The sequence below is a fragment of the Corylus avellana genome, chromosome ca11 (assembly GCF_901000735.1).
Source record: "Corylus avellana chromosome ca11, CavTom2PMs-1.0".
Lineage (NCBI taxonomy): Eukaryota > Viridiplantae > Streptophyta > Magnoliopsida > Fagales > Betulaceae > Corylus > Corylus avellana.
This window is the reverse complement of record NC_081551.1, coordinates 13,110,589-13,125,101: the sequence shown is the minus strand read 5'-3', so window position 1 is coordinate 13,125,101 and position 14,513 is coordinate 13,110,589. Positions and strand designations below refer to the sequence as shown.

Sequence of the window (14,513 nt, the reverse complement as noted above, 5' to 3'; positions counted from 1 at the left end):
AACTATAAGCTAGAACATTCAAACAGTGTCCAGAATGAGTGAAATTAGGGTGTTTTGACCTTTTAGCTAGTTTGCTTTTTCAATTAGGACCTTATGTGATTATAATAAGTTTTTTAGTAATGCATATAACGATAAACTATGTTTCATTATAGTAGGGACTCGAAATGTTTGAGGATTCAAGCGAGCGTACAAGTAAGTAAATACTTATAATTGCTTTCCATAAAAATGTGCGATATGTCAACTAACTGAGTACACATATGTTAGGAGCATAACTACTTTTCCTGCAACTGGGTATATGCTTTAATAATTGATTAATAAGATGCATCGTATGACATAGTACACCGGTACATGAGGTATAATGGCTATGAGCTTATTATATAGACTTGATTCTTTGGTCAAATGTGTATGTGTTTATATGAGTCTTTGATCCAATGGTCGTTCGTGACCGGCACACCTATGTTTGATTGGCGGGTCACTACATGACGTACATCATTAGTAGTGTAGGTTACCCGAAATCGGACTCGGTTGGGCAATTAGTGTTATGGATGGTAGCGTGCAATATCGGGGGCACTAGTATTGTATTACAGGTCCCTTAGGACAACGTCAACCCAATTGAGAATGGATAATATCTTAGGTAGATCATGTATGATAGTTATGACCTATTATGAGATTAGTTTTCTGCATTAAAACTCGTAGGCAATTGTCACTGGGATTACACCTACACTTCTCAAAAACCAAAATTGTACTTTTGAGGTGTAATAACAGAGGCAACACCTAGTTTGCTTGTGAAAATACACATTTACTTTTGCATATAATGAGAGCTTATTTCATACTTAACTGTGAAATTTACTTACTAAGTCTTAAACTAACACAATATTTGCGGCTTGTCAGATCATCTATTTTAAAATGATCTTTTAAAGAAACAAAGCCAGGAGTCTGGTTTGTAGTATCGGGTTTGATTAGAATGACTGTTTTTGATTAGTACCTCCAAGTCTATGATAAATGGCAATATATGTATACTTTATGATTTTTAGATATATCAGATATGTCATTTTCACTTTCCGCTTATATTAACTCTTGAGTATGTTAGATGAGCAATCCCTTTAGTTAGTTATCAATTAACTGAACTATAGGAATTGTCAGTAACCCTACCAGAATGGCTCAATTCAGTTTTGGGGGCGTTACAATAGGTTTCTTTGTCAATGTATGACTTGGAAAACCTAGCTACACTCACTATAATACACGACCACTTAGGGTTTTTGCTTGTGTAGTCAAGCCTCATAAGGAATAATAATAAGCTTGAAAAAAGGCCTAAAAGGAAAATAAAACTAGTTCTAATATGACTAAGACACTTGTCATGAGTTACCATTAATTACAATTTATTTCACTAAAAAATTATAATTAAAGTTTAGTATTTATTTTGATTAATCAAAACTCTTAATAACGTCTTATAATTTCAATTGACTCTTCTATAAAATCATCCATAGTTGAATTAAAGTCATAAATAAAACTATCCCTTTTATTATCCATAGTTGAGGTGTTACAATGTACCCCTTTGAAATGGGGTGATCCATTGATACCCCGACTAGCCTCTTTGATTAAGGCTACCTATAGGAAAAGATGGGTCCCTTCTTGTTGACAGCCAGTTTCTCTGCGGATTCAATTGTTTGTTCTCTGACGTACAAAAAATTATAAGGCCACAAATTTGTTTCAATCCTTCCCACCATGCCAAAATATATATTTCACATAGATTCTATCATCCAAAAAGAACAAAAGTAAATTTTGTGCCAAACCAAAAGATTGTAATGATATTGAGGGATAGCCTGCTGATGATGTTCCCTTAGATACATTTTTCACCACAAGATACTAATTGTCAATATTTCATAGGTATATAGTAGGCAACACAAGTTAAATTTTGGCGTAATAAATACATTGGCCATGGTAAGAGAAATGTAACTTGCCCATATATGATGGTTTCTTCCTTTTTTCTTCCTCTTTTTTTTTTTTTTTCTTTTCAAAATTTATATTATGCCTAAAAGCATTATCTGGCTTTGGACAACTGTATGGCTTCTTGATCATGCGTTGACTCTTCAGCCCAAGTAAAATTGTGAGAGATGAGGGAGAACTCTTGATTCCTTCCTTCTTCAAGCTGCTCCCACTCGGCCCATCTCTCAGCCAGACCCACTCCCTCCAGCATTCCTACCACTTGTGCCATTGTTGGACGCTCCTCAGGTGAGCTTTGAGTGCACAGCAAGGCAACCTGAACAATGGTCTCAACTTCTCTGGGATCATAGCTCTTCAAGTTCCCATCTACAATGTCATCCAGCCTATTTTCTCTCTGTAACTTCTTGATCTGTTCAGAAAGATTTACAAGAGAGAATGAATAAATGAACAAGAGGGAAGCCTCCAGGCTCCAGGATAGAGTATAGGTAAGTCCATATATAGTTCATCATGAGTAGCAAAGATTTAAAATCTTACATGATCAAGCAGAAGAACATCCTCTTCCTCTTCAAGCCGAGAGAAATCTATTGCACGCTGACCAGTGACAAGTTCGAGAAGCATTATACCATATCCAAACACATCTGTCTTTTCTGATGATTTTCCGGTGGACAAATATTCCGGGGCAATGTGACCCATGGTGCCACGCACTTGAGTGGTAACATGAGTCAATTTCGCATCAACATCCTTTGCCAGCCCAAAATCCCCAAGAACGGCTTCAAAATCATCATCTAATAGGATATTTGCAGCCTTTAGATCACGATGTATAATCTTAGGATTACAATGCCCATGTAGATACTCCAAGCCATGGGCCGCACCGAAAGCCACTCGTTTCCTTGTAGGCCAGTCCAACCCTTTCTCTCCAGGTTTTAAATCTATGAAAAACATTGAAGGAAAAAAATTGGAGAATTGAAATATGAGCACCCACTCATAATCAAGCTGGTCCAAAAACAAGAAATATAGATATAACAACAGGTTACTTCATTTTGTAATCAATATTCGCAAGCAGATTGTCCATCCTCTACTCACACAAACATGTTGAGATGGAATCTTGAAAAAAAGAAACCCAAACATTGAATCAAGTGACCTCAATTTACACGCACATATATAACATACATATATACACATACATATGATGTAACACTTCGCACTCAATATCTTTTCATTCACTCAATAAATATTTTGTGAAGCCTACCATTAGCATGCCTATAATGCCTTTCCAAATTTCAAGTCATCAGATGTCATGTAATATGTTAATATCATCGAAGTTCATGCTTCTAGTAGGTACTTAAAATATAAAAATACCATAAAATTTGATCATTTGTTAAACGGTATATGCATTTTTAATTGTCTCAATAATTCATGAGCATGATGGATACGTACAAATCATGTAATTCAACTGTGGATTTAGTAAGATATTGCACTAATCAAAATTCACTGAATACAACATTATCAAAATGTTACGAGATAATTTGCAATGTTTTAAAATGAACCAGATTGGATAGAATAGTTGAACCAGATCAACCATAAATCGGTGCAAAGTATGGTCCTGGTATACCTTATTTATAACCAACTGATTTAAAAAAAGGATTGAACCATTGAACTGCCCAACCAAACTGCTGATCAATCGTGAACCGAACCGATCAAAGGACCGATTGGTTCACTATGATCAGCTTAAATGAAAACTAAACCAATAGCAAATTTCAAACATTAGACAAAAGAATGGATATATAGAACCCCTAACACTACGCCAACTTAGTGTTTTGTGCAGGTATTACACTAAATTATACAGTTTTTTGAATTATACAGTTTTAAATTATACAGGTCTAACTTAAAACTGTAATTTTGACTGAGATTTCAAAAAATTTAGGATTTTGTTCCACTTATGATGCCTAAACCCAAAGTATGAACCAAGGTAAGAAAGTACTTCTGTGCAAGTTAGTCTAATTTAAAATTGCAAAGAATTAGAGAAAATCAGATATGATGGACTAAAAGCAAAGTGATTCTTAAAGGATATACCTCTTAAGCGGTATGCAACACTAAGATTTTGCATGAATGGATAAACAAGGATCCTCTCAGATGAGGTTGTACAAAACCCTATCAACCGCAATAGGTTCCTGTGAACTGCAACACTTATAAGATAAACTTCTCTTTGGAATGCAGCCTCTCCACCAGGACTGTAATAATCTGTAAGGCGTTTCACAGCAACCTTTGTGTTGTCTGAGAGGAAACCTCTATAAACTTTTCCAAAGCCTCCTTGTCCAATCATATTGCTTTCACTGAAGTTGTCCGTTGCAAGTTGGAGTTCACGCAAAGAAAATCTTTTCAGCTGGCCATAGGAAATTTTACAATCATCTTCACCTAAAATGGACAAAAAAAATAAATAAATAAATAAATTAGGCGCCCAGAAGTATCCAGTATTAACTCACTTTACAGAGTTACAAGCATTTGAATATAGTTAGTAGAAAAATGCAATGAAAGTATTTATCTTAGGAAGCTAATGCATACATCAGTGATTTTTAAGCTTATTTGGGAATCACCATTTATCTGCCTAGCTAATCAGAAGGAGATGATAGGCTGTAAAAAATAAAATGAATAATTTGACATGGTTCAATGGTGTCATTATTAACAACAGTTATATATAAGACCACTAAAAGATCAAAAGGCCAAAGGTGAAATTACCTGCAACATCAACAAAGATATCACGTTTGAGTTTGTGCACATAATAATGGTATCCATATGCAAAAATGGCCCCAAGTGACAACAGTACGAATGCAGCACAACTTGCAGAAGTTACCACCACCCCAAGTTTCGACTTTCTGGTCGAAACTGCAAAATATTTAAAATGTAAGTATCTCCTAGATAATTTGAACATGAATGTTATATTGAAACACCATCAATAAACCTGGAAGAGGAGAGCTAGAAACACAAGGTTGCTCCAAGCTAGGGCCACAAGCAAGACCTGTTCCTGTAAAACTGACAGAATGATGCTGTTGATAACAAATCCTGTACAAACGTGATGTACATGAAAGACATACTTCCTTTATCTGATGTACCCGTACAAATCAGACATGTATCCATAACACCACAGAGAAACTTCAGAATTACTATAAGGATTATACCAAGGCTAACAATTGTGCTTGTCTAGCAAAATCATTCAGAAATGTTTTCGCTTTTCAAACACTGAAAGAACCTATTAAGATGATAGTTACAAAACGGATTTTAGATGGGCTCCCACCACTAACATACTTTTCAAAACAAACCATTTTTTTTTTTTGTTTTATAAATATATCATTTCGTTGATGAATATAGAGGGGCGCAACCATAATACACAAGATGTATATAAAGAAAGTCCCCATTAGATGCTAAAAGAACAAAAATCCACAAATTCAAAATAGTTGGAAAATTGAGAGATATTATATGCCACAGTCCAACTAAAAAGCGATTTTATGTGGAAGAGAATGATGGTTGCCTCTTAGATCCACATGCAAACAATAGAAAAGGAATCAGATAAGAACTGACATGTTATGATCTGCAGTCATCTCTACTTCCAAGAGTATTTCTCTATGACCTTGCTTTGGCTTGACTAGCAACAGTTAAAGGGTAGTACAATCTAAACAGGGCTAATTGTATCAACTTTGATGAATTAAAGTAAAAGGTGAAGCAGCGTAGTTGAAGGTGAAGATGGTAGAGGCCAAAAAAGACAAAAATTGACCTGAGTCTTTATCACCACCAAGAAACTTTAGCACTGGCTAGCTGGCATCTTCATTGCGATTTTGTAATTGTATTAAAAAAAATCCAGCTAGAACAGAGTGCCATTTGTTGCGTAATTAATAAACTCCCAGTTTTGAGCTGCATAGCAGCCATTTTCCCAAATCAGTCTCTTGTAACAAGTTCATGGACAAAAGATTCAATAGCAATATTATTTCTTTGTCATCCATTATAAGCAATCATTTATTAGGTTAACAAAAATGGTGTTCTTCAACTAATTGGAGTTTTAATTAAACCATAATGCTAAAATCAAACTTCCATTATTATTATTATTATTATTAATTGTTGTTATCATTTTTTTTTTTCTTTTGGCCCCCCGCAGGGGGGGAGGGGGGGGGGGAGAGAGACTAAGATAGTGTTGCATTATAAAAAAAAAATACTACCAAAAACTGAAAGAGATTTAGAATTTGTAATGGAATTACTTAAATGACAGAGTTGAAAAGAGTTGCACAGGGATTCTTCCGGATAAGCCATTAGATGAAAGATCCCTGTAAAAGAAAAAAATCATCATAAATATGAACTCTGGCTGTAGCACACAATTTACTCTTACAAGAAATTAAGAGAAAATTTGTGCTTGGTTGAGGGAATTTCTGTTGAGAAACTGCGAAACAGAGTTTTCTTGGCATGCTGCATAAAAGCTTAAGGTGGGACAAGATTTAAATCAAGCATCAAAGCATAACAGTAATAGAAGCCTTAAGATAAATATTCCTTACAGTTCTATCAACCCAGTAATATTTGCAATGGAGTCAGGAATGGGTCCAGATAAGTGATTTCCTCTCAATACCCTGAATCACAGTTGACATCAGCACTTTTTTTCATAATCTATTTTTGGCTGTGGACAATAGAAAAGTGAATGTACAAGACTTGATTACAAAATTATTCTTTAAAAATTTTATGATATTACAAAGAGAATAAATATAAAGGAATTACCAGTGGAGATGGCTCAAGGACCTTTTCAAGAAAACATAAATTTTTTCATGCATAGGAAAAAAATAAGAAAATTTGATTGTTCAACAGAAATGGTAGTCTTACAAATGCTTGAGGCTGGAAAGCTGACCCCAAGGGACAGGAATAGGGCCATTGAAATTGTTATTTGCAAGATTTAGATTTTGAAGACGTGTCATGTTGGCAAGGTAATCAGGTAACACACCAGATAGATTATTGTTCTGTAATTCCCTGCATCAGGTGGAGTATATTAGTAAAGCATGCAGGCAATTTATCATAATGGATACACATCCCAAAAATACAAAATGTGATTAAACAAATCTTGAAAACCCAATAAAAGACTGGAAATACTTCCAAACAGTAATAATATAAGCGTAGATCTTATATACCCATTCAATTAATTTGTACTTTGTACTCTTAAACAATTCTCAAATACAAAGATGAAATTCCCCTCACTTGTGTGAAAGTATAATACCCAATGTGAAATGGAATCAGATCGTTACAGTTTGGATTGGAAAGAACTTTGTACCAAATTCTTGAAAAAACATGTGGCATAAGGACATTCTAAGGCAGCTTTGGTTGTTTATCAAACCATACTAGTGGCGTATGAGCCACAACACATATTTGCACCCTTGAGTGTCCATGTACATATATTTTATGCATTTAATCTATAATTTCTAGATTTGATTTTCATTACCACCCATGCTTATCCTAATTTTTAGGAAAAGCGTTTCCTTCTTTTATCAGCACTATATTTCTCGAGCTAGAAAAATGCATACCAATTCAGACACCGATACTAATCATAATGAAGATACTCATCAAAAAAAATTTGTCAATTTTAGGCAAGATTTATATTTAGATTCCAGATCATCATGTCAGCAAATTCAAACAGATACCATAGATGTTAAAAGGAGCATACTGTAGCTTATTAGATAAATGCTGCTACCACTTTGTCCAGTCATGCAAAAAGAGTAACCTTAATGCATCAAGATGATAACTTACAAGCTAACCAAAAATTTCAGTTTAGTAATTGAAGGTGAAAGCGATCCTGAAAGTCCAATTGAGCCAAGGCTCCTGCAAATCAGTACATTGACAAAGTAAATGTACTGCAAAAGATAAACAGATTCCCTGATGAAAGCAAATGCAATTGGATTAAACTGGAAATAAAAATTTACTATTTTATTAATCAGAAAGATTTCTGCAGGTCCCTATAAATTAACATATGTATCTTCCAAGCTGACAAACTTACAGGGATACGACCTTATCTCCTATACAAGTGACATGTGACCAACTGGCGCATGGACTCACAAAATAATGATTCCAATCTGTTATTCGACCATTGGAATCGTTGAGTGCGTTAAGAAAATCAAACAAAGCTTCACCTGAACATTGGCAAAAGTGGAGCATCCAAATGTTAAATATATGATACAACATTTAAGACAGCCAACGATGGCTGGGGAAAAGAATCCATTCTATATGATGATGCAAAAATAATAGTAATAATAAAACAGAAGTGGAAGGAGATGTATTAATGTGACACTGACTCTTTCAGATACTTTTTGTCTTTTGCTTCTTTTTTTTTGGATAAATAATGTATATTCATAAAAGTGCAAAGAGACGAACTCTAGCACACAGGGAGTATACAAAAGACCCCTAACTCATAGAAAAAGAACATAATGCTAAAAACTCATAAAACGCAAAAATAGGCAAAATAGTCCATGCCACTCGCCAAAGAAACAAGGTGTGTAGCATCAACTTCTTCAAATTTAGCAATCCATTGTCACGATCGTCAAAACTCCTTGCGTTTTGCTCTAGCCAAATAGACCACATCAAACACAGCGGAGCCATCCTCCATATGCACAAAGCATTACGGTTGCCCAATTGACCCACATTAAGAAAGCGTTTTGTGTCTATTGACGTAACATTCTTTGAATCTCAACCATATTTATCTTAGTCTTCCACTAATAATGATACACTTGATGTTCCTCTACCAATTACTCCGTTAGTTACTCAACCTTCTCTTTAGGTATATACCTGACGATACAGATAGACCATTCTATCCATGTGACCGCTTGTCTCTTCTTCGTCTACCGATTCTGCTTCCAGAACTTCCATTGAGTTACCTATTGCAGGCTACATCCTTCTTGTGGTATATATAGATGACATTGTGATTACAGGTGATAATTCAGAAGGCATTGCTTGATTGAAACTGTTTTTACAGCAGAAGCTTCATAGAAAAGATTTGGGAAAATTAAGATATTTCTTGGGAATTGAAGTTGCTAGATTCCGAACAGGTATCAATTTATCTCAAAGATGGTGCCTATTTGCTTTTTTTGGTGTCTTTGGAGAGAGAGAAATAATAGGTGCTTCGAGGATGAGGAGAGGTCTTTTGAGGACTTTTTATCCTATTGTTTCCATACTCTGTATCTTTGGACTGTAGCGTTTGTTTTCCCGATTTCGGTTAGCTATGATGATTTCCTTGTACGTTTTTCCCTTTCTAGTTAGGTGTTCCTCCTTGTATACTTCCAGTGTACTTAGGGGCGCCTTACGCTTTTAATAAAACCAGCTACTTACTTATCAAAAAAAAAAATTTATCTCAAAGAAAATATGTACTTGATTTGTTAGAAGAGACAGGTCTCCTGGGTACTCGTTCTGTTGACATTCCAATGGATCATAATCAGAAATTAGTAAAGGATGAAGGAGAATTATTTGAAGACCCTAGTAGGTATCGTCGTTTGGTTGGAAAGTTGAATTATCTTACTATTACTAGGCCAGATATCTCATATACAGGTAGCGTTGTTAGTTAGCTCTTGGAGGCTCCTTAGGGTTTCACATTGGGAACCTATTACTCGTATTATTCGGTATTTGAAAAGAGCTCCTAGCCTTGGAATATTGTATAGACCGAATGGACACCTTCGGCTAGAAGGGTTTACTAATGCAGATTGGGTAGGTTCTCCATCAGATAGGCGATCTACTACAGGATATTGTACGTTCTTGGGTGGTAACCTGGTGACTTGGAAAAGTAAGAAACAGACGGTGGTGGCACGGTTGAGTGCTAAGGCAGAATACAGGGCAATGTCTAATACTGCTAGTGAATTGACATGGTTAAAACATTTTCTCCAGGAAATTGGATTTGCCGCTCCTACTCCTATCCTGTTATTTTGTGATAATCAAGCTGCTATACACATTGTATCTAACTCTGTCTTTCATGAAAGAACCAAGCATATTGAGGTCGATTGTCACTTTGTTCAAGATAAGATTCTCAACGGAGATATGTCTACACTATTCATGAAGTCTAGAGCTCAACTAGTTGATATGTTTACAACATTATTGTGTCAAAAGAAGTTAGAGTTTATTTGTTTCAAGCTGAGCTTATATGATATATATGCTCCAGCTTGAGGGGGAGTGTTAGAGGGGAGTATTAGGGTTAATAAGTTATATGGGTATTCTGGTCTTCATATTCAAAGTTACAATATATATATATAGTGTGAGAGGAAGAAGACAACGTGATTATCGAGCCTCTTCTTCAATTCTCTTCTCATGCAAACCCTAAACCCTATAACAGTTACCAAACACCCTATATTTCTAATTAAGCTTCTTACCATGCCTTATCTGCTCTTTAGTCTAGTCTTATTACCAATATTTCATTTTCATGTATTCCTACTTGTCTTAAAGATGCTTTATCTCATAATGGGTGAAGGAAGGCTGTGGAGGAGAACATGTCTACCTTGCATTGTAATGAGACAAGGGATCTTGTCCCATTACCTTCTGGTAAGAAGATTGTTGGTTGTTGTTGGGCCTACGCTATTAAATATCAACCCGATGGTACCATTGATCGTTTGAAAGCCCGCATTGTTTTCAAGGGCTATATACAAACTTAGGAAATGGAATATGCAGAAACATACTCTCAAGTTGGTCAAATATGTTCAATGCAAGTTCTTATTTCTCTAGCTGCCATATTTCACCGACCACTGTATCAACTGGATATGACAAAATGCCTTTCTGCAACACCCTGGGTTTGTTACTTAGGGGGAATATGGCAAAGTGTGCAATTAGAAAAAAACCATTTATGGGTTGAAACAAGAACCTAGAGTATGGTTGGGGAACTTTGTTGTTACTAGAGTTTTGCATGATGAAATGTCAAACGAATCATTCAGTCTTCTTATTCTACTGGTAGCACGTATGGTTTACTGATGGTATATGTTGATGGCATCATTTTGATTGGTAATGACACCCAAGGAATAGAAAATTTGAAGCATTTTTTAAGCACTAAGATTCAAATTAAATATTTAGGCAAGCTTAGATACTTTCTGCTTATATAGGTGACTCGATCAGTTAATGGCATTATTCTTTCTCAAAGGAAGTATATATATTAGACCTTTTGAAAGATTCAGGGGTACTGGTGTCCAAACCAATTAGTACTCCAATGGATCCAAATCAGAAATTGACAATTGATCAAGGGGACCTCTTGGATGATCCAAGCAGGTATAGAAAATTAGTAGGAAAGTTCAATTATCTCACTATTACTAGGCTTGACATCTCCTTTGCGGTAAGTGTGGTTAGTCAATTTCTTAAGAAACCAAGAATGCCACATCGGATTGCAATACAATTAATTCTCAGGTATTTAAAAGGACCACCAGGGCGTGGGCTTTTATATAAAGATCATGGCCACTTATGTACTGAAGCTTACATAAATGCAAACTGGGTTGGTTCACCATCAAATAGAAGATCTACTACTAGTTATTGCACGTCTCATGGAGGAAATCTTAACATGGAAAAGTACAAAAAAAGCTGCTGTTGTCATCATCAAGTCTACTATTGAAGCAAAATATCGAGCTATACCCCATAATTTTTGCAAACTTATATGATTAAGAAATTTTCCTCAAGAAATGAAGTTTAAAGTAAAAACACCTATGAAACTTTTCTGTGATAATCAGGTGCCAATTCATAGAGTCAGAAACCTAGTATTCCATGAGCGAATGAAGCATATAAAAGTAAGTTGTCACTTTGCTCATGATAAATTGACTAATAAAGAAATAGTTACTCCCATATGTGAAGACAAAAAATCAACTGGTAGATTTTTTCACCAAAGCTCTTAGCCCAAGACGAGTTGCATTTATTTATTCCAAGTTAGGATCATATGACATATATTCTCCCACTTGATGGGTCGCATTAGATTAGGATAAGTTATATTTTATCTATTGGTTATTTGATTTAAGGTGTGTGATTAAGTTTATCTTGTTGGTAAACATATTAGAGTAAAAGTTTGCTTTCTTTATAAATAATAACATTGTGTGTCAGGGCCAATTAGAAAATACCCCACCCCTTATTTTTAACTACAGGTATAAACAGGAGAAAATTTTTGACAGAATAAAATCAAAGGTTTAATCTCTATACCTTCCACATCAGGTTCCGTGGATGAATAACTGATTATCAGCAAAATGAGAAGTATAACACAGCGCATGGTTAGCTTTAGAGGATGCCAGCCTAAAAAAGCTCCAAATATGCAACTGTCTTCAATTTCCAAGGGGTATTCATTAGGTGACCTCCTGCCCTGTTTTCGGAGCTCTATGTAAAGGAAAATAATATGATTATTCCAAGTAACAGAAACAAGAGGGGAAAAAAAAAAGGAAATTTAGGCAGTTTGAATGACTGTTGAAAAGAAAAAGGAGCACATGTATCATTAACAAGGATATGGATTCAAACAACATATGCAGGCTTTCGACGAGATTGTCCCATACCACCAGTATAAAATGATGCAGGCAACAAAAGTCAAGTTTATTTTAATTTAGTTTTTATTTACTTTTAAGAGTCAAAAGTATTTTTTTACATATTTCTGGATATGAGCTGTACTTTTGATCCATTAAATCTTATTTTTGGGCTTATTATGTTATTGGGTGCTTACACAATTTAAGTCCAATTTGGTCATATTTTGTATTTTGTCCTATTTGGGGTATTAGGTTTTATTTATGAATTTCACAAGTAAAGCACAATCCCTTAAAATCCCCCTACTAGTCAAATGCCAGTTGATCAGACAGACCAGAAAGATTTCTTCAGCTAGAGACTACAGTGTTGTTTTCCTCTTAACCAAAAACCCTCAAGAGGCAGTTTAAGTGACACAACATGTCAATCCATTGAAGCAATTTCACAACTTCTTCTTTTCTTTGATGAATACTATTTCACAACTTCATTTAATGAGAACAACTAATAGTCAATGATTTTCGTATATACTTATCAAAACTTCCAAAAGACATCACAATGCCCTCTCCAAAACCTTCATAAACCTAAAGTGAAGGAGTTTCCCAATTCTTTTACTCCATTTGGTTGGCAAGAAACAAGGTCAAGAACTGAAGACAACAAGAAACCAAACTCTACAAATTGTCCCTGCCACGAAAACTTCATAATAGACTGTAACTACAATCACTTGTTTATTCTTCCGGATAGATACGCCCTCAACTACCAATCACCTAAGAGCGGCCCAATATGCCATTCCCTTCCTTGTGTTTAGGAAAAATTTCAAAAAAATCACAAAAATCTACTCACATCAGATTCCCTACATTTAACCAACTCGTAAGGGTTGCTACAGTATTTTCGAATGCGTAAAAGAACTACTTTGGCTCCTTATGCATTATTTTAATATAATATTTCTCTTTCTTCTCTCATATTTCATCCTTTTGTTTTTAATTGGAAATTGTGTTAGGATTTTGTGAAAAAAAGTGAGATAAAGAACTTGTATTTGTAAAAAAATAATATTCTAATGGTACAGAGAAAGGTAAGAGAAATTATTGTGAAATATATTTTTATAGGGAAGCAAAAAGTAGTTTTGTACTCTAAACTTATGGAAAATCAAAGGAAACTGCTGATAGTTCACCAAAAAAAAAAAAAAAAAAGGTTACCAAATAGTCCCTTACCCTTCATTAAGCACAGAAAAGGAAAGAAGTAAAATATATATATAAATGTATAAATTTATTTTTTCTCTCTTTTTTTTTTAAATAAATAAAGAAATAAATATAAGTTGCAAAACGAATATAAAAGCCCCAAGTTTCCTTCATTTCTCTTCAATAAAATTGAAAACTCGCCACCACTAGGCCAATTTGTTGTGCTGGATAAACAACGAGGTGAACAAAAGTAGAGACAAAGTGATGACATAGAATTACAGAGAAAGTTTCTAACTGAAATGCAATAGTGATAGAAAGTACAAATCTGTGAGAGCTAAACACACATGAAATAATCAAACATAACGATTTCAAGACTCAAACAATCAGAGAAAGAGATATTATAAGTTAAAAATGAAGTTAAGAAGAAACCAAAAGAAACTCACTCGTCTCAGCCATGGCTGCTGCTGCTGCTGCAACCCACCATGAGAAAAGATGGGAAGGTAGAAGTAGTAGAATGATTTGAAGATGAGCATGAGTGTCAAGATCAAAGGGAAATGGGTGATGGGTCAGTGCAAAAGGGTCCCACTAAGCAATGAGAGGGGAAGCAATGGCCAAAAAAAGAATTCCGGGAAGGCCAATGGGAGAGAATATGGAAGGTACTTGGTGGGTTTTGGTGGTGGAACCAGAATGAGAATCCCACTAATTAATGGGTCACTCTGCTTTTAATTACATTTTTTTTATCTCATTATTGTTCTATCTTTACCCTTTTTTAGTTAAGTGCGCAGGTGAGAGAGACAAGGCATTTCTTTTACACAAGCATTCATAGACCATTGACCGTCGCCCAATGGTGTGATTTTGATTATATTCCCTGTTTGGATGACAACGACACCTCAAATTTCCCAAACATAAAAAGAAGACAAC

The 14,513-nt window shown here is 35.1% G+C and overlaps 1 protein-coding gene across 2 annotated transcripts; it reads right to left on the bottom strand.

Annotated features, from left to right (window-relative positions):
• Window positions 1–1,640: 1,640 nt before the first annotated feature.
• LOC132166595 (probable LRR receptor-like serine/threonine-protein kinase At5g63710) lies at window positions 1,641–14,259 on the bottom strand. Of its 2 annotated transcripts, XM_059577441.1 has the most exons (12): window positions 14,036–14,259; window positions 12,112–12,282; window positions 7,964–8,096; window positions 7,717–7,788; window positions 6,802–6,945; window positions 6,483–6,554; window positions 6,192–6,257; window positions 4,904–4,974; window positions 4,681–4,827; window positions 4,018–4,359; window positions 2,479–2,873; window positions 1,641–2,353 (listed from the first exon to the last, which is right to left on the bottom strand). In XM_059577441.1, the coding sequence occupies exons 1-12, from the start codon at window positions 14,046–14,048 to the stop codon at window positions 2,042–2,044; spliced, it is 1,938 nt and encodes a 645-aa protein (XP_059433424.1). In that variant the 5' UTR covers window positions 14,049–14,259; the 3' UTR covers window positions 1,641–2,041. The 2 variants fall into 2 exon arrangements, with proteins under 2 accessions (XP_059433424.1, XP_059433425.1); XM_059577442.1 differs by lacking the exons at window positions 12,112–12,282; window positions 14,036–14,259 and having other exon boundaries at window positions 7,717–7,820; window positions 7,964–7,973.
• Window positions 14,260–14,513: the final 254 nt, after the last annotated feature.